The sequence below is a fragment of the Ambystoma mexicanum genome, chromosome 2q (assembly GCF_040938575.1).
Source record: "Ambystoma mexicanum isolate Mex_15411 chromosome 2q, UKY_AmexF1_1, whole genome shotgun sequence".
NCBI classification, from domain to species: Eukaryota; Metazoa; Chordata; class Amphibia; order Caudata; family Ambystomatidae; genus Ambystoma; species Ambystoma mexicanum.
In genome coordinates, this window is record NC_090924.1 from 1112948183 (window position 1) to 1112966199 (window position 18017).

At 44.9% G+C, this 18017-nt stretch overlaps 1 protein-coding gene across 1 annotated transcript in view; it reads left to right on the forward strand.

Annotated features, from left to right (window-relative positions):
- The window catches only part of LOC138569976 (probable acyl-CoA dehydrogenase 6), a 908321-nt gene that overhangs the window by 794547 nt on the left and 95757 nt on the right, over window positions 1-18017 (forward strand). The window contains exons 7-8 of the mRNA XM_069648472.1: window positions 15658-15819; window positions 16199-16349. Of these exons, the coding sequence (XP_069504573.1) occupies window positions 15658-15819; window positions 16199-16349 (313 nt within the window). The remainder of the gene's footprint in view (window positions 1-15657; window positions 15820-16198; window positions 16350-18017) is intronic.

An 18017-nucleotide genomic window follows, 5' to 3' on the forward strand; every position in this document is an offset into this window, starting at 1 on the left:
TGAGTTTTAGTGGTGAAATGAGAGGTAGATACTGCAGCAGGATTGTCCAGCTCCTTGCAGATTTTGAAAGGTTCGGCCAAATTGTTAGATGCCGCAGAGACACATGCTTCGATGTAGGCTCTTTTCTTAGAGATGACAGAGTCTGTACTGCCTTTGGAGCAGTAGGCAAGCCAGTTTGTCAGGGGGTGGCCTGATGCTCTCCACTTCCTCTCTGCCACCCTACACTTGCGTTTAAGGGTGACGAGGTCGGAATCATACCAAGAGTTGCTCTTGGATTTGGGCTTCAATCGTATCCTCATGATGGGGGCAAAGACATCGAGTGTTAGAGATGGAGAGGGGAAAGTAAGAGAGGGCCGTGTCAGGGTGCGAGTCAGCCAAAGGTACAGGAGGAGGAGAAAAAGTAGCGGTGAAAGCCTCAACTGACGCACACTTCATGGGTCGAATGACCGAGAAGGTAGGTACAAGTGCTGGAGTCGGCCTGGTCTAAGGGGTAGAGAAAGAGAGGTGGAAGGAAAGGAGAAATGGGAAGACAAGAAAAGTGAAAGAAGAGTGACCTAAGAAAATGGATTAGCAAGAAAGTGATTTCAGGCCAAGGATTAGAGCTCTGTGGGACCTTTTAAGGTGGTGTAAGATGAGGTAGACAAGAGAGTCAGGTCAGTCTGGAAAAAAGGGGGAGTGGGGTAAACCATGAAAACCCCATCATCCAACATTTACAAGTACAGGAGTATCAAAGGGTTATACACACAAGAGAGGGAAAAGCCAATTAAGACTTTTGAACAATCCAAGAAGGAAGAGTGGGGCACTATAAAATACACAGGCTGTGAGTGATGAATTGCCAAGAGGAAGGGTGGCTCTTTTTTTGGGTGAGGAAATAACTCAATTCTATCATCCTAAGAGACCAAGAAAAGCCTAATTTGTGGATACAGTCTAACTTAGTTTATTATTTGGAAAATAATCCTACAGTATACTTTTACTTGGTCTGAGACCTTAGTTGACCCACTCATTCATGACAGGGTTCATAGGAAGAGTGTAGATTGAAAAATGAAGGAGAGGTTTGTGAGGGTGTGGTACTGGCCAGGAATCTGAGGAGATGGGCAAGGTTGGGGAGATTCTGACTTGACCTGGGGTATTCTGAGAGTTGTAGTCCTGAAATTAACTTGCACTAAAATAAAGCAGATACAGCTAGGGGACTTGGGGTTCAGTAGCAAAGGTTTCTGTAATAATGGTATGGTAGATGCATGTTAATGGGTTCAATCATGTTGGTCAAGTGAAGTCATGTGTCTTCAGGTTCAAAGGCACAGTGTGTTGCTTAAACATTTAATGTCTTAGTAAGCTATCATAGCAGCAACAGCCCTGTGACATGAAGGGTTCCCTTGATCTAGACATGGTATCTAAACCAACATTAGTAGTTTAAAGGAAAGATTGCATACAATCCCTTTGCCCCTCTTTCTGCCCTCATGCTTTTCCCATCTCTCCCTCGCCCCATGTCTTGTGCTTTGCATTTGGCTTCTCTCTCTGCTGAAATGGGCTGAGTAAGTGGGCATGGCAAATAAAGAGATGGTGCAGCACCTCTGCCCTGTGGATGGCAGTAAGGATCCTCAAAATGGGGCAGTCTAAGGAAGGCGTGGTATCAACTGTAAGACATACACAAGGGGCCATAGTTCAAGGGTGTTTAATGAACTTCAAAAAGGGTTTGAAAAACACTTATCTAATCCTAAATCTAAAGATGGGAACAAGCTACAACCATCAATTATTAATAATGCAGTCCTAGTGGTATCTTGCTAAACTAAAAGAGCCTATACTAAGAAACCTATTGCCAATCCGTACCTCTAAATACACATAGTGTGGGAAACAGTGTTACGAAAAATAAAGAAGTGTTCACTAAATGATAGCATAGGACAAGGCGGACACTCGAGCTTAGCATCATCTCTGGCTTCTCTAGCACGAGGATACAGTTCAATCATTAGCATCAGGGCCTTCTGTGCCAAAGTCTATTTGCCTTTCAACGTATCTTCTTTCAGAGGGCCTGGTCTAAATTTAGGATTGTGGCGAGAACAAGGAAAAGATGTATCCAGGTGCACTCGCATATTCAGTGAGTTTCGATTCTTCTGGTCTGGTAGAGGTTGGGTGTTCGTGTTTGCCTCCCGAGGGTATCCTACAAATCGAGGTGGGGATTTTATTAGATATTTCTGAGGTTTGAAAGGTATTTCCTGACGAAGGGTAGGTTTCTGAAATTGGTTTCAGTCCACTCCCACACCAGAGAGGTTTGGGAGAAAAAGTCGGGTTGCTAACAATCCTGGGGGAAATATAAAAAAGGGCGCCTGCCTAGTCCCTGATTTGTCCAGGTGGGTATACAATTATATTTCACAAATAATCAGGCTGAGAGATCACATAGAGAGTCCTTTGATGTATTGTTATGCATTCGTAAAACAAATATCAAAATTCTTCTACTATTGGGTCAACCAAAACCCTTGATAGTTTATTTGATAAATCAATTTCTTCACATTTTAACAAGACAACCCAGAAACAGAAATGTTTTCACTTTAACAATTTGATAGTACCACTGTGTACCATCCAATTAGATCCAAAAGGATTAAACTCACACAATGCACATTTACTATCAATCGTTATACAATATTTACTTATAGGCGTGTGCTCTCCAGCGCATGATGCATATCTGGATTACCAAACAAAACACAATGTGACATAAAATACAAAACATTATAACAGGCAAGTTGACACTATAATGTTTCAGCCAAATAAAGCTATCCCTTGAAGCTTCTAGTGAGAATGGCCTTCTTCAGGACGGGGGGGGTGAAGTGTTCTCCATGTCCGTGGGGTATCTGTCAAAGAACAATGACAGATGGGAGTGTGTATTAGAACCGTGTGTGATCTCGGAGATGAACTGATTTCAAAACTTCAAATTCTTATTAGATGCCCATGAGAGCAAAAACATCCAACGTCCATATTGTTACTCTGGTAAACAGCTTACCGTCACTCACATATGCTGCGGTAAGGGTTCGTAAAAGAGTCCCTCTGTCATTGGTGGGGGCTGTTTTCTTATTCAAGCTTCATACCCAAATTGTGGGTGCTGAAGAATCCTGTCTTTATCTGTAAGAGCAGACAAATGGAATACAGAAAGGGGGAATCCATATCAGTGTTGGAGTTGGAGGTGCCAAAAAACCACTATGCCTATTGTCTGGCAGGTATCTTACCTCATCATTAAGCCGCTGTTCATGCCTTTTTGTACATCCAGCCGGATGTGGGGACATATCTGATGTGTATATTCTAGTCGAGACACTTTGATTTGCTTACAGCTGTAGATAAACGCAAGAGAACGGTATCACCTATTGTTCTCCCCGTAGTTTGACCACGTGCAACGTGTGATTGCTACTGTTAGATAATCCTATTTGGGTGGTCCACAATAGTAAAAGTACTGGCAGAACACTATTTCCACGTCGTGCAAATGGTGCGTGCTTAGTGAAGTGCTGGAGGTTTAAGACATCGTGATGGTTACTGAAATAGTGGCATCTGACATGGCAAGTCATGTCTGGGCGTGTGCTAGAGAGGTGTGCCGTACCGGCGGTTCCTACCGGCATGCCTTAGTCTGGGTGGTGAGTGATTCGTGGCTTCATGGATTCCTGAGGTCAGAGTGATCTCGTGAGTGTGTCTGCCGTGTCGATCGGGGTATTACTGGTTTTTAAAGATCTGCCGGGGCTGTACGCCTAGCTGTTCATGCGGATTCTCGTAGCAATGCAATGCACGCATTGCCGCAGAGACCTTTAAAAAGCTAAACTAACTTGTCATTGACTAGTCCCGCCCCCGCTGTTGGCGTCCAATCAAAAGTGGACAAGTGTACCAATGCGGCGCTGGGTGTGTGCGCGCAGTGCTGCACTGCCATAGGCTGTGTGAGATCAACCGACTGCATGAGCCAGTCGAGTCCCCGTGTATGGAGTTGCTAGTCTCATTTGGAAAAGGCATGTGACTACGGGGCCGGATGTCTGAATGAGCATCTATGAATGAAAGTGGTTGAATTGGATCATAAACCCTCTTGTGGTCTGCCACTTGTGGATTGCTACTCTGTTGCAATTGTAAAGCATCAATGGATTTATAACCACATCACACATATCAATGTTGGCATCGTCATACAACATGAAATTGCATTTCTCAACAAATAGCGTGATACCCTTGTGTATTATCATGTAACATTTTCACTTCGTGCCCCGCTTGTAGCAGTACTAAAATTTCAGAAACGAGCAACGTTTTTAGAACATGGAATCTCATGTACAGATCTGGACATATTCTTTTATGCAGTAAGTGTGTACATTCGGTTAACATCATGAAACGCTATTTTATCACTCATTGCACTTTAAGGAAGACTTGTACATATTTGCCGTGCATTGGTTCAAGTAACCCACTTACAATGTCCGCATGGTGACAAAAGTAGCCACTGGAGGTCACATATCACCCATAGTTCTTGTATTGTATTGATTACATGTACCCCATAGGTTGGATCGCCTAGACTAATGTATGTGCATATTTGTTAAATGCATATTCCGACAAGCGAAACTGTTTTGGTTATTATTTGCTTTTTCTATTGAATGTATTCTTTCAATCATCAGCTCCTCATTGGTATATGTATGTCCACACATATGTATGTACATATTAATGTATTTTGTTAGTCTGTTTGTTTATGAATTGTTTACATTTCTTTGTCAGTCTGATTGTTTATGAATCCATCTTTTAACATTCTAAAGTTCACTGCTCCTCCTTGGAATAAATTACAATGTCTGTTTTTTGGAGGCCAAGTTTTTGGTGAGATATTCTTTTTTCCCCCTTTTCCTTTGTTAATTTAATAATAAATCTGTTTTTGCTTCATATATTCCTTATTTGTTGTTTTTTCTTGCTTAATATCTTGTACTTTGTAAAAAAAAATGGTACCTATGAGAATATTTTCATACAAACTATGTGATTCAATCACGATATTTACTTAGTAAATGCCTTGAGCTTACCAATTACCCAAAAAGTATTTTTTTCACGGGAACACCTTGTTGCTATAGTCGTCTATTATTAATCCATCTCTGAGAGGGTTTAAGCCCCCATCTTAGGCTTCTGCAGTACTGTTGACTTCCAAGTTATTATGTTTCATCCACGTGAACACTGCCTCTGGGCTCTCAAAGAAGTGCACCTTTCCATCATACAAAACTTTCATCCTGGCTCGATATATGAGCATATACTTGAGCCCCCTTTGCCAGAGCCGTGCCTTTACTGGGACGGATCTGTTCTCCTATTGTTGCACAAGGGGGGTGTAGTCTGGGTATACAGCGATGTTAGAGATATCTCTCTGTATCTTCCCTCCATCTCTTGAAAATTAAAGGAGCACTTCCCGATCCCTAAAGTTTAATATTCTAACTATTATTAGTGCGACCCGGGTGGGGGTCTCTCGGTGGGCTTGTTCTATGGTAAATCCCTGTGACAATTTCCCAGGGCCCACTTCCTGAAAACACAAATTCTCAATGTAGGTTGTTGAATGTCTGTCCTCCATGCCTTCCGGAATTCCCAGCACCTGAATGTTATTCTGGCTGGAATTACCCTCTGCATCCTCAGCTCTCCGCTCCAAGATATTATTTCTATTTTCCAATGTATTCATCAAGACAACCAGGTCCTCGGTGGTGGTGACTGTGTCTGTTAGTAGTGGACTCTGCCGTCGTCACCGTTTCCGCAAGTGATCTCGCATCTTGGCGAAGTAGTTGAACATCAATCTTCACCTCCTCTATTTTGTTTTTCAGGGAAGATCGTAGTGCAGCTATGGCCGCCAACACTTTGTCCTCCTGTGGGTCGGTCGTAGTACCTGAGCCTCAGCTGATGTCGCTCCTGCTATAGATTCAGGAATTTGTGGTGCCCCTTGACTAACAAAAGAATTCATGGTTGGCACTTGTGTTTATTCTTAGAAGGAGACATAGTTGCTCATTACCACTGTTCCGGTCTGGAAACACTGGTGCTGGTAAGCCTACCGGCACCAGCGTTTCTGGACCAGCACAGTACGACTCCAGCATGCCATGGTCAGACTGGTGGGCGGAAAAACACCCACCCGCAGATTCTCACGGAAGCACCGGCACCGTTTATTAACGGTGCCGATGCTTCCGTGGTCCACATTTCCATTGAGTTCTATGGGACTGAAATGGGAATGGGGATTTGCAATTACCGGCACCGACTTCCCGAAATGATGGGGTTGTAATCCCCCGGTGTTGCCAGCAAGCCAGGTGCTGTTAAATATTGTAAGTCTGGCGGCAACCCGCCGATAGCACTGGCAGGGTTACCGCCAGACTTGTAATGAGGCCCATAGTCAGGGGTGTGCACTGGTGATGGTACTCCAATCGGCGTGATTTGTCAGTAGGGATGATATGTATATTGACTCCTACTCACCTGTTCATCAGGATCTAGTCCAGTTATTAAGATCTGGATTGTGCCCCAAGGATCCCAGTGCGCATTAGCTCTTAAAGCAACTTGGTACATGAATAATCGCATAAGACTAAAGTGTCTTGAGGGCAATGTCCCGAGGTACAGGATGCCAGGGTCCGTTTTCAAGTAATGTAGCAGGTGATTTTGCAGCTGCTGTTCAGGGCCAAAATGGAGCAGGGGGTCGCACAATGCCTCATTGTTCTTGGCAGCAGTTGCTGCCTATTAGAGTGTAGGGGTGACACGGTATTAGTTTTATGGCGGTATGATAACCTTCTTGCCAAATGACGGTATATCATGGTTATCGCGGTATAGCAGGTGGGGTTAACCAATCTTAGCAAATATTTTCTAAAAGGTCATACATTGTCAGATTTATCATCACAAACAAAACCAGGCACCCAGGGCCAGAAGTGGGCTTTTCAACATACTTTCCACTGAAATGCCACCCCTTACTTCCACCAAACACAAACACACGTGTGGAGAGGAGGAGGAGGAGGGGGGGGGGCTGCTGCGACTGGTAAAGCAAACTGGATAGCTTTTCTTAAGTGGTCATTTAGGCTTTTAGCTCCCCACTGGCTACTGGTGAAGATGAACATGAACATGTTGCCATCTTTATAACCTGCATGCCACAGATCAATGGGTGCTGATGGTAGTATACGCTTGTGTGCATACACACGCACGCTCTCTTTACGTTACAGCCTTCAGTTTACTTGCGGGCCAAAAAGTGTTCAGTAATCACGGACATCTTATCCTTTGGTATGGCAGCAGGGAATAACCACAGAGAAGTGAATTTCGCAGTGTGACTTTATTATATGTATATTCAATGATGGAACCAGGGAAATCCCCCATTGTCATATGTTTAGCAAACATTATCCATTATAAATATATAAACCCCAAAGCCACCAACCCAAAGTAAACACTTTTTCCTTCTTGGCACTGTATTTATTCTTCCTATTGCTAACATACTGATTTTGTGTCTGGTCAGACACGTGTGGTTTATAGAATGGCATTAAAAACTGCTCCAACTGAAACTACTTGGCAGATGGCACATCCAATAGTGCAAGACCAAGACTGCGCAGCAATTGCTTACTGCAGCCTTTCCAAATCAGATTGAAAAGCACAGTTAACGGTATAAACGGTATACCGGTATAAACAATGTGACGGTTATTATTGTTCAATTAAGTGGTTCACGGTATTTTTAACGGTATACCGTTATACCGTTACATCCCTATTAGAGTGGGTAGCGGCCACATCGCTGGTGTGTGTCAGTGACGATCAGTGGTGGTGTAACTCCCAGCATGTGCTCTCACCGTGCTAGCAGTCCTTCTCTTCCGACCCCCTTCTTGCTCAGGCCAGCCGCAGCCTGCTCACCTCAGTGCCTTCCGTTTCCGCAATCAAGCAGTGTCACAGCAGGCGTTCTCCTGTTGTTTGCAGCTCCAGTCAAGCCTGGCCACAGCGTCCACCAGTTTCTTATGGCTGCCATTGTCAGGCGCCATACAGCCAATTCTATCAGGCATCACAGCAAACTCCTCTCTCATTGAGTTGCGACTCAGTGGAGATCTTGCAGCTCCTCCGCATGCCACGCTCCAGCAGCCGCTCTCGTCCCGCAGGCAAAAACGGGGACTGTAGCTCACTTAATGCTGCCGAAGGAAGGCAGCTGCCATCTTGGATCTCCCTGCCCGGGTCCCGGTGCAGTCTCTCCTCGAGCAACCAGGCACCAGTTCTGCACTCAGTGTTCAGATGGGGGTTCCATAAAAACTCTCACCGTTCATCCTAACCGCTGCATACGGGATCAATGTTAGGATCGTAGTGGGAGCTCAGGCTGAGCACGTCCTCACTACAAGAGACCAGGCCATGCCCCCTTACAGAGATATCCATTTTATAAGCAGCAGGATTAACATATTCAAGTTCCACATTTTTTATCACCTTACTTCGAGGACAATCCACTGCAGCGCAATCTGCAACAGGGATATTCCTAGTGGATGATGATGTAAGAGTGGTGAAGGTCCCACGTTTTGCATTGACTGTGTCCGACTGTTGGATGGACTACTAAAGTTCATTGCCAAATAGCGCAGCAGGATGTCCTGTGCGTGAGAGCTAGCATGACAACCAGTATGGCACCACCATGGGTGTACTGCCTGATACTGTGATGTCCATCATGTACTTGAAGGAAAAGCTAAAGATTAATATTATGAAATACAAAAAAAGGCTAAAACGTGAAGCTTAAATGCAGGGAACAAGGGAAGTGGAATCTCCTCGGACGAAAGCCAGACACAAACCAGCACTAACCAGCTGCCTCTGCTCACATGCTGGTGCTAATGTGCCACTAAGCAAATATACAGGCGTGTCAATTAGCTTCCTAATGAGTGGCCTCGCAGGAAATGATGTATGTGATGGAACAAAAAAGAAGTTCAGCACACAAATCAAAGGCCGTTCTTGGTATGATATTTCCTTATAATAACAAAGTAACACCTGGTTTAAAAATAAATATAAAAGCACAGGTTTTAAAACATCAGAAACCTATAACAATAAATTTAACTATACAGAGAGCAGCAGCACTAACAATAGTTACACAAACCCAAAAATGGTTGCATTTCTTTAACCGTTGTTGGCTGCCGTGTGTTCTGTACTGCAGCTACTCTTTCTGGTGTTACTTTTTTCCCTGCAGATTAAATTATCTGTCCCAAAAACACCACTGCCGTTGGACAGTACTGCATTTTGTCCTTATCTACTTTGTATCCTTTGTCCGCGAGTAGTGTCAACAAGGTTAGTGTAACTGCCCTACAATAGGTCTTTTGTCATGCTACACACTAGGAGACAATCTACATACTGAATGATCATACTCTGTACATGTATATTACCCAAATCCATGTGGAGTACGCTATTGGATATGCTGGGGAGCTCACAGTACCCCCGATGAGGTCTGGTATGTTGAAACATTTGCCCGCGATAGGTAAGCATGTGAGATATTGAGAATCAGGGTGCAATGGAATGGAATGGAAAATAATGCATTTTTCAAATCAATGATAGTGAAATATGTGGCCTCAGTAGGTATATTGCAAAGAATCATGCATGGCATGTTCCGGTACTAGTGGGAACTCAGCCTCTATGATGATATTCAATGGGCCTAAATCCTGTATCCTCCAAGTTGACCAATTTGCTTTGACAGGGTGTATCTCTGTGTTGCATGGTGACTCTGAGGGTACTATGTTGCCCTGCTACTATAACACACAATTGTCTCATTTATTCCCCCATCTACTTCTCTCAACAATGGGTACTGTTGCACCCTGTGTAACACTACTCCCTGCTTCTTCAACTAGATCTGTACTGCTTCTATGCTCTTCAAGAGCCCTACATCATGAGGGTTGTCAGTCCATAAGCTGCTGGGTAACTTTGCCAAGTCCTCCTCTAAACATGTTATGTTATGTTAAGACATGTGTACCTCGCACTATTGCCACCGGAGTGGTCCCCTGGCAGGTGGGAATGGACTTGGCAATAAATATAGGGCAAGGTACATTCCTATGCTGGATCATTATCTGACATGGGATACACACTTCTAATATCTCACCATCATTAACTGCATCTTCAAACAATTTTCCATTTGACACCCTGCTCAATGGTTGTGCCAGGTCAACACAAGTGTACTCTTCTTCAGTCCCAATCAATACTACCATGTAGTCAGCAATCAGCACTCCCTCCAAATCTAGCGTAATGATGGTACCCAGAGTTTTGTTTGGGGTAACTGCTGGCCTAAACAATAATTTGGATGGCGCTCTGCATGGCTTGATTCCGATGCCTGGCACCCAACTCAACAACACGGTCACCCCATACATAAGCAAATCCGGGTACAACAGAATTCCTCTAGTCGCGCTGTTACTGTACAATGCTTGTGTTATTGCCAGGACTGTAGCATAATAAATGCCTGGTGTGGAAAACACTACCCTTTCTTCCGTAAAAGAAATTGTCATATTGAGCTTACTTAGCAGATCCCTGCCTAACAAGTTCACCAGTGTTGCAGTTTAAAATTGTAGTGGAGCTAACACCTCCTTAGTACCTACCATGATGGGTAAGTCTTCTGTAAATGAAACCAAATGTATTGCCCCAGAGGACCCCAGCATGTCCATTACTTTCCCTGATACAGGGAAGCTCCCTTCCTTTATGCATGATTTTGTTGCACCTGTGTCAAACATAAAAATGTATGATTTGTTGCCTATCCACACCTACCAGGGGTTCCTCTTCTGGGTTGACAGTGATGGACAGGGCTGGGCACATTAGGGATCTCTGTGGGCTGTCCTAGTCGGGATAGGTGTTCGACCCCGGGAATACGAAGGATTTACCACCCACCACACTCGTCCCTGTATTATACTGTGTCACTGTGCTGTGCGGCAACGCATTTTTGTCCCACACATGGTGCTAGCTGTTCTGCATGCTGTTGTGTGTAAACTGGCATGCTATTGGGCACTGGGGGGCATCTGTTGTAGTACTGGCAATGGGTATTGATACTGGGGCTGCTGCACTGGCACAGGCATGGGCACTGATCCACACGAGGTGTTGGAGGCATCATTTCATATGGCTGTTGATCTGAAATAGGGTCTGCTGGGGATATGCGCATGGACCATACGCTTGCCTGGTCCTACACTCTCCCATTCTCTCACATGCCAAAACGGTCCTGGTCTGCCAAATCTCTGCCCTATCCCTCCAAATCCTCCTCTCGTTGTCCTAGAAATTCCCCTCTTCCTTGTGGGTAACCTCCCTGATGCCCTCCTTGATAACCTTGGTTATCTGGATAGCCTTGGTACCCTTCTCTCCACTCCAGTGCCATTCTCACTTCTACCATAGCCGGTCTCGGTTCTACCTGATGTACAAGTGGGCCCGTAATCACTGCTCCTTCTGTGCTCAACTTCTTGTGTTTCTTCCTGACTAACTTTGCTTCATCCTTCTGCACATTATCCACCACTTCCTTCTCCTGACGTCACCTACAATGGTGTGCTATGATTGCCTGGATCTCTGCCCATCCCTTAGCCTGATCCCCACCACCTTGTCCAAATCATTCTGCAACTCTTTTGGAAGCCCCTTCTCCAACATATGATAGAATATTGCTATAGTTTTATCCCTAGAATATTGCTATAGTCTTATCTCATGGTTCGCCTATCTCTTCCCTTCACATCTCCTGAATCTGAAGTTTATATTGTGCGGGGTCCACGCCTACCCTCCCGACAGCTAAAATTCCATTCCCATCTTGTTCAAGCCCTACAGCTGGATACAATTATCATTTTTCTGTGCACCGCAGGTGCCTCTGACCTTAGCTTCTCTCGTGGGGCTGAGAAAAGGGATTTGTTTTTGGGACTGAGCTAAATGAGCCACAGCTCCACAACATGGCCTGCATTCTTTTCTGTTCATTGTGTACTGGGGCTTAGCATCCAATATGGCGATACATCTGTCATGTTAACCCTGACCATGCCTCAAAAGCAGTACCTGCCTGACTCCAACTTTCACCTGTTTCGGCTCACACCTGACATCTAACTGGAAATCTAACTTCATGTACTATTTCTAAACACCGGACCTATACTACAATGCCCTTTCTATAACCTCTGCAACAGCAACATGAATACATGTGTTGCTCTTCCTGTGCTGCTATATGTGGGGATTAATGTGTGCCAAAGCTGATTACACCCAATTTGTATGCCTTCTGCCGTGTGAGGCCCATTCTGCTCGCACAATGGTGCATGCTAATAGGTCTTTCCCATCTTGAAACATTTTACCTGGCTGGGATGTGCATCTCCTTTCCTGCAGCTCTCTGGCCGGCCTCTCTTGGTCCTCTTCCTGCTCCCACCTGCAAGGCTAAAAACCTCTGAGTGATCTTCGACACCACACTCTCCTTCTCTCCTCATATCTCTGATTTCTCTTAGAAGTCACACTACCAGCTGCACCTCCTCAGAGGTATTCTTCCTTTCCTTTCCTTCCCCCAGAAGCTCCCTGTCTCCAGAGCTCTGGATCTCTCTAGGCTGGACTATTGCAACGGCCTCTTTCTAACTCTGCCTCCTTCTACTCTACGCCCTCTGCAACATATCCAGAACAGGACTGCAAGACCTGTCCTTGGCCTCAAGGCCAGGGATTGTATCTCTGCAGGACTGAAATCTCTGCACTGGCTCCCAGTGGCTGCAAGGATTAAGTTCAAAACCCTCTGCATCGTCCACAAGGCTTTCTGGGACCTGGGGCCTCAAAACCTTCAACTCTCTCTTCCTAAGTATCTTCCTTCTCGAGCTCTTTTCTCATCTGCCTTCAACTCCCTCAGGGTCAGTTGCTTCTCCAAGCAATGAGTTGGTGGTAGATCTCTTTCTTCGGCTGTTGCCTCTCTCTGGAACAGCCTCCCTGTCTCCCTTAAACATGAGGAGAACCATCTCCAGTTCTGGAAGCACCTCAACATCTTTCTCTTTGCTTCTGTCTTTTCTCCTCCTCTCCTCTGCTGACCTCCTGGCTGAAACTGGAACTGCACTGGCTACCTGGACACCCTCTGATCTCAGGCCTAGGTCCCTCCGCCGCCAGTGTCACACCTGCACTGCCCACCTAGCAACCACCGCACCTGGGGACTGTTTCTGTATCCCTACAGTCCCCTTAGCAGCTCTTGACACCGGATGTCTGCACTTACCCATGCACTTGCCACATGCTGGCCGTCACTTTACTTATTGTTATTATCTATTCCCATGTACTGCACTGTCACTGCCTCCTTCCCACAACTTGCGTGATCTGAATGACACCTGGCCTAGTAGGATTGTTGTCTGTCCTCTCTTTGTTCCCCTCCCTTGCCTCGTCGCGCCTTGAAACACTTATGTATAGGTGCGTTATAAATGCCATATATCATATCTCATCAACTGCACTTTGCTTCTTTGGGATCACTCTGCTTAGAACAAGCTGAGCTATGTATACAGCTGCCCTATTTCTCCTCTCAACTAAGAAGAGATCCCACATGATGCCAAATCTCGAATAACAATAAGGTCGAAAAAAAGACAGAAAAAAAGTCGAATTTCTCTTTTTTTAATTATATATTTATTTTGGGGTCCGGGATTTTTTAATAAATGGCAAAAAATAAATAAATAAAAAAGGGGGGTTGGGGGGAACCCCCCCATTTCGAATAAAAACGTCATTAAAAAAAAATTCGACTTTTTTTTCGGCCTTTTTTTTCGAGATTTTTTTTTCGAGATTTCTTTTTTCGAGATTATGACCATAAACCGTTATAGGGTGCATTGAGAAGCAGCACAAAGTTTTACTGCTGCTGGTGTTGCAGTCCTGTGGTGCAGTGAGGTGCTGCAGATGTGGGAATGGGGGACATTGTTATTCTTGTAATTCCCTTTTATGTGTGTGCGAGTGGAGCGAAATTATGAGGTGCCACGGTTGTTCTATCTACCAGCATTTCTGTTTGGTTGGCCTCTTGGTTGGCGCAGTGGGTAGGTTCCAAACTGCGCGATTGTTTTAATCAGTGTTTTGTATTGTGCTCTATTGTGGTGCGGCTGGTTTTTATTTGGTTGGCCTATCGTTATGACTAGGGTTCTGGCTGCATGCAGTGTGGTTAACCGTTTTGTGATTTCTCTTGTGTCTGAGTTTCTTTGCATCGATTTAAGTGGTGGCCACATGTTAGCTGTGGAATTCCCTCCAATCTTATGTAGTCTCATGTTCTGTGTACTTTAATTGTGTGTGGTGTAGATATGTTGATTGTATAATGGAGTAAGAGGTGTTATGATATCATGTTGTCTGGTTGCAATGCTGAGGCATTGGAATGTTGAGGTCAGCATGGAATGTAGAGTGTGTGTGTGTTCAGGGAATGACAATTAATGAGTTGGGGTATGAGAAAGTGGTGGTGTTCTCAGATTTATTGAGTGGGTTACAGGCGATTGTGGCAGGGGATGGTGATAGGAAGGATGTGATTTTGGACATTAGGATGAAGATTGATCGGTGTGTGCGCGGGGGTATGGATTTGGAGTTGGCGTGGGTTCCCAGTCACAGTGGCATTTTGGGAAATGAGTTAGTGGATCTGGCGGCGGGTGAGGGTATGAGGAGGGGAGCGATTGATGTGAGGTTGCCTTTGAGTGTGGATGAGGTGAAGGCTGTGATGATGAGACGGGTCCTGGATGAGTGGCAGGAGAGGTGGGTGAATGGGGTGAAGGGCAGGTGGATGTTCGGTGTTCGTGGGAAAGTGTCGGTGAAGGTGGATGCAGGGAGTTCAGAATGGAGGAGGGGGGAGGAGGTAATGCTGAATCGGTTGAGGATAGGTCATGTGGGGCTGAATGACTGTCTATTTCGAATAGGGAAGCGTGAATCAAGGGACTGTGCGGTGTGTGGGGTGCCTGAAACGGTGGGACATTTTTTGATTAGGTGTGAAAAACATGTTACAGAGAGAGAATTGATGAGGGTTCGGTTGACTGCGTTGGGTGTGGCTGAGCTGAGTGAGAGGATTATACTGGGAGGTGATGGGGAGAGAGGCAGGAGGAGGAATAGTGTGATGTTGGATTTTGTGACGCAGGTGGGAGTAGTTGTGAGCTTAAATGGAGCCAAATAATAATTAGTGGGTACGGTGCACATCATCCTATAGGATGGGGAAGCGCCTGCGTGGGTCCGCCCACGCTTCCGATAATTAAGATGAAGAAGAAGAATGACAATTAAAACTGTGAGCTGGATGGACAATGTGTCTGTCTATCGGTCTGTCTAACTTTCTTGTATGTTATTTACCTCAATGTTACACCAGCGGACACTAAAGCTACTTACAGTGAGGCCTGTGTCCAGTGTCGTCTTGGCGGACAAACCCACTACACTCTGCTTTGACATCCACCTTGTCTCTGTGCTTTTACATCTACACCGCCCTCTCGAACACAGGGCTGAGAATCAGCGGCAGCATGCTGCAACATTTTGTGTCATTGTGTTCCTTGACGGCGAGATTCAATCCAGAGAAAACAAGCAGCGTGGTGCTCATCCAAAATTTGTAGTTGTTTGTGAAAGCAGAAGACTGGATGTTGCAACAGTACACACCGCCTTTCTTCATACTTAAATGTTTTTATGTTCTTGCTTGGTTCTTGGTTTGTATAGAGGCCCTTCTTCTACCCTTACCTGAAATGTTTTAGCTCTGTACTTTTTCTATGTTCATCAGTGACCTTCTACAGAAAAACCTAATGTGTGCTTTGGTAATGAGTGCTCCTCTTCTTTTAGTTGTGAAGCAATTGGAAAATGTGATAGAGGAAACCGTTGAATATACTTTAGAGCGAAAACTTTTCAACCAGCCTGTCCTGCACAATCAAGTAGTGCACTTCCGCTTAGCAGAATTACTGACCGAGGTAGAGCTTCTCCGCTCTCTGCTCTATCGTTCTGTTGGTAAGTACTCAAAACATTACTTTACTCAAGTAACAAGAACTTTAGTGATAGGCGGTCTTTCTCGTTTTTCTTAATTGTTATCGATGTGGAGGAGCGCCTTGCTTTTGTGGGCAATTCCATGTACACCTTTAAAAATGTTAATTGAGTTAAGGGGTTAAAGCAGTACAGACATTCTAATGCTCTTTGGTGGCCATTCCAGTGTACAGCTGAAGACACTATAGGATGTCTAGTGTTGCAGTTAAATTAGAAGTGGTTTTATAATGCAATTGCTGTAGTTCTGTATTTGAGTAAGTGTGAAGGCCAGTTCTATTATGTTCAAAATATTGCTCTTTGGTTCATGTCCTTATTGAAAGCACCTTAATCTCTGCATTATGTTTAGATCTGTATGTACAGGGCAATGATGTCACTAAACTGGCTTCCATGGCCAAGTTGAAAGCTGGGCGACTGGCACGTGAGGCGACGGACAGCTGCCTCCAATTCTGGGGAGGAATGGGCTTTACAAATGAAGTGCTGGTGAGCCGTATGTATAGGTGAGTTGAGTGCTGATTTCTTTACACAAAAGGCTTTCATGACAAAACCTTTTGGCCATCACCAGCACAGATGCAAAAGATGTGGAAGTAAAACTGTGCATCAAGGCCTCTGCCATTAGAATTCCCTCCTTCAATATGTCTGTGCCTGGTCAGCCTTACTGGTCATCCTACGGTTTCAGGGGCGCTCTCCTCATTCCCATTAGACACTCCTTCCCTAAGAAATGTTCAAGTCTGTTGGGCTGATGTTTGTCACACCAAGTGAACTGCCACTTTAAAGCACCTCTCACTTACAATGAGTCTACATCTGATGCTTGTATGCTACATATGCTCCTTTGCTGGTGATACCATATCTGACTGCTTAGTATTGCCTTCTTGCAGCAATCTTGGACACTTCCATGGTCGTACTCCAAAAGCCACCTTGCTACTGTGAACATTTTACACTTAGCTGCCAGTTTATGAATCATATGGGACATTAATGTGTGTGTTCAAAGTTATTTAAGTGAGCTGGGGCTAGCCACAGCTGCACCCCTGCAGTCTCCCAAAAACTGCTCATGAGGGGGCTTCATCTGTACTCCACTAATAAGCACCCAGGAATATTTCTCTTATTCCTGCTAGTTGAGAATTGCAGGGACCAGCAGCCAATTTACAAGATGCAAAAGGAATGTATTTAGGGAAATGAGTTGTCCTCCTCTCGTTAAGCAGGACAGCCCTACCCTCACACCCAAGAGCTGACGCTGTCCAAAGAGCATCGTGCTCAGATGAGTTTCATTGCTGAATCACTATTGCATTATTTGTCAAATATAAACGTGTGGTGGTTATTTTGTTTCCAAAATGCTCTTTGCTTTTATACAAAACAGCCAGGAAACCAGATTATTTTTTTCCCTCCCCTTTCTCATAGGTGATTAATTTACAAAATGAGGGTGATTTGCTAATTGATTGAAATGTTTATATACCGAGTGTTTTATTTGCAGACATTGATTATTCATACACAGAGCCAGAGAGGTGTATGTACAATATAGAGACTGGTTGCAAACCGAGACCACGCGAGATTATGTTAAGTGATGCAAAATAAAGTTTGCAGGGTCCCATGATGAATTGTTTGGGGCAGGAGCCCTTCGCCCCTTTTAGGCCATGCCTAGCACTCTTTGGGCCATGCCCATCTTGGATCACACCTCCTTGTTAGAGCTCTCCCTTGGTTTCACATCATACTTTGTGTACTGTGATGAATCTAGAAATGTCATCACTGCCTCTCCGGGGAGACAGTCCTCCCCATAAGGCCAGGGAAAGGCAGCCGCTACCTGAGCCTGACCCTAGGGGTAGCTGTCTGAGGGAGGACTATATGGTGAGAAACCACCGTCATGGGAGGGAGGTCGACTCACTAGCTGTAACATGGTATCCCCTTTTCCACTCAGGTTATGACACAACCCCTTAATTTCCCAATCCCATATGGCATATTGTAATAGAAAACCAGAACATCCAGTCCAGACTGACAACATGGCTCTTTCATACCCTTGTAGTAGAATGACTGAGAAGAAGAGCACTAGCGCAATACAAAGCGCAGAAGCCAGGAAGCCAGAGACACAGACTAGTTGTTGGAAGGATCCGATAGGTCCAGGACGTTTGAAAACATCAAGTGCCAATAAACATGGAGAAACACCACTCCCGACG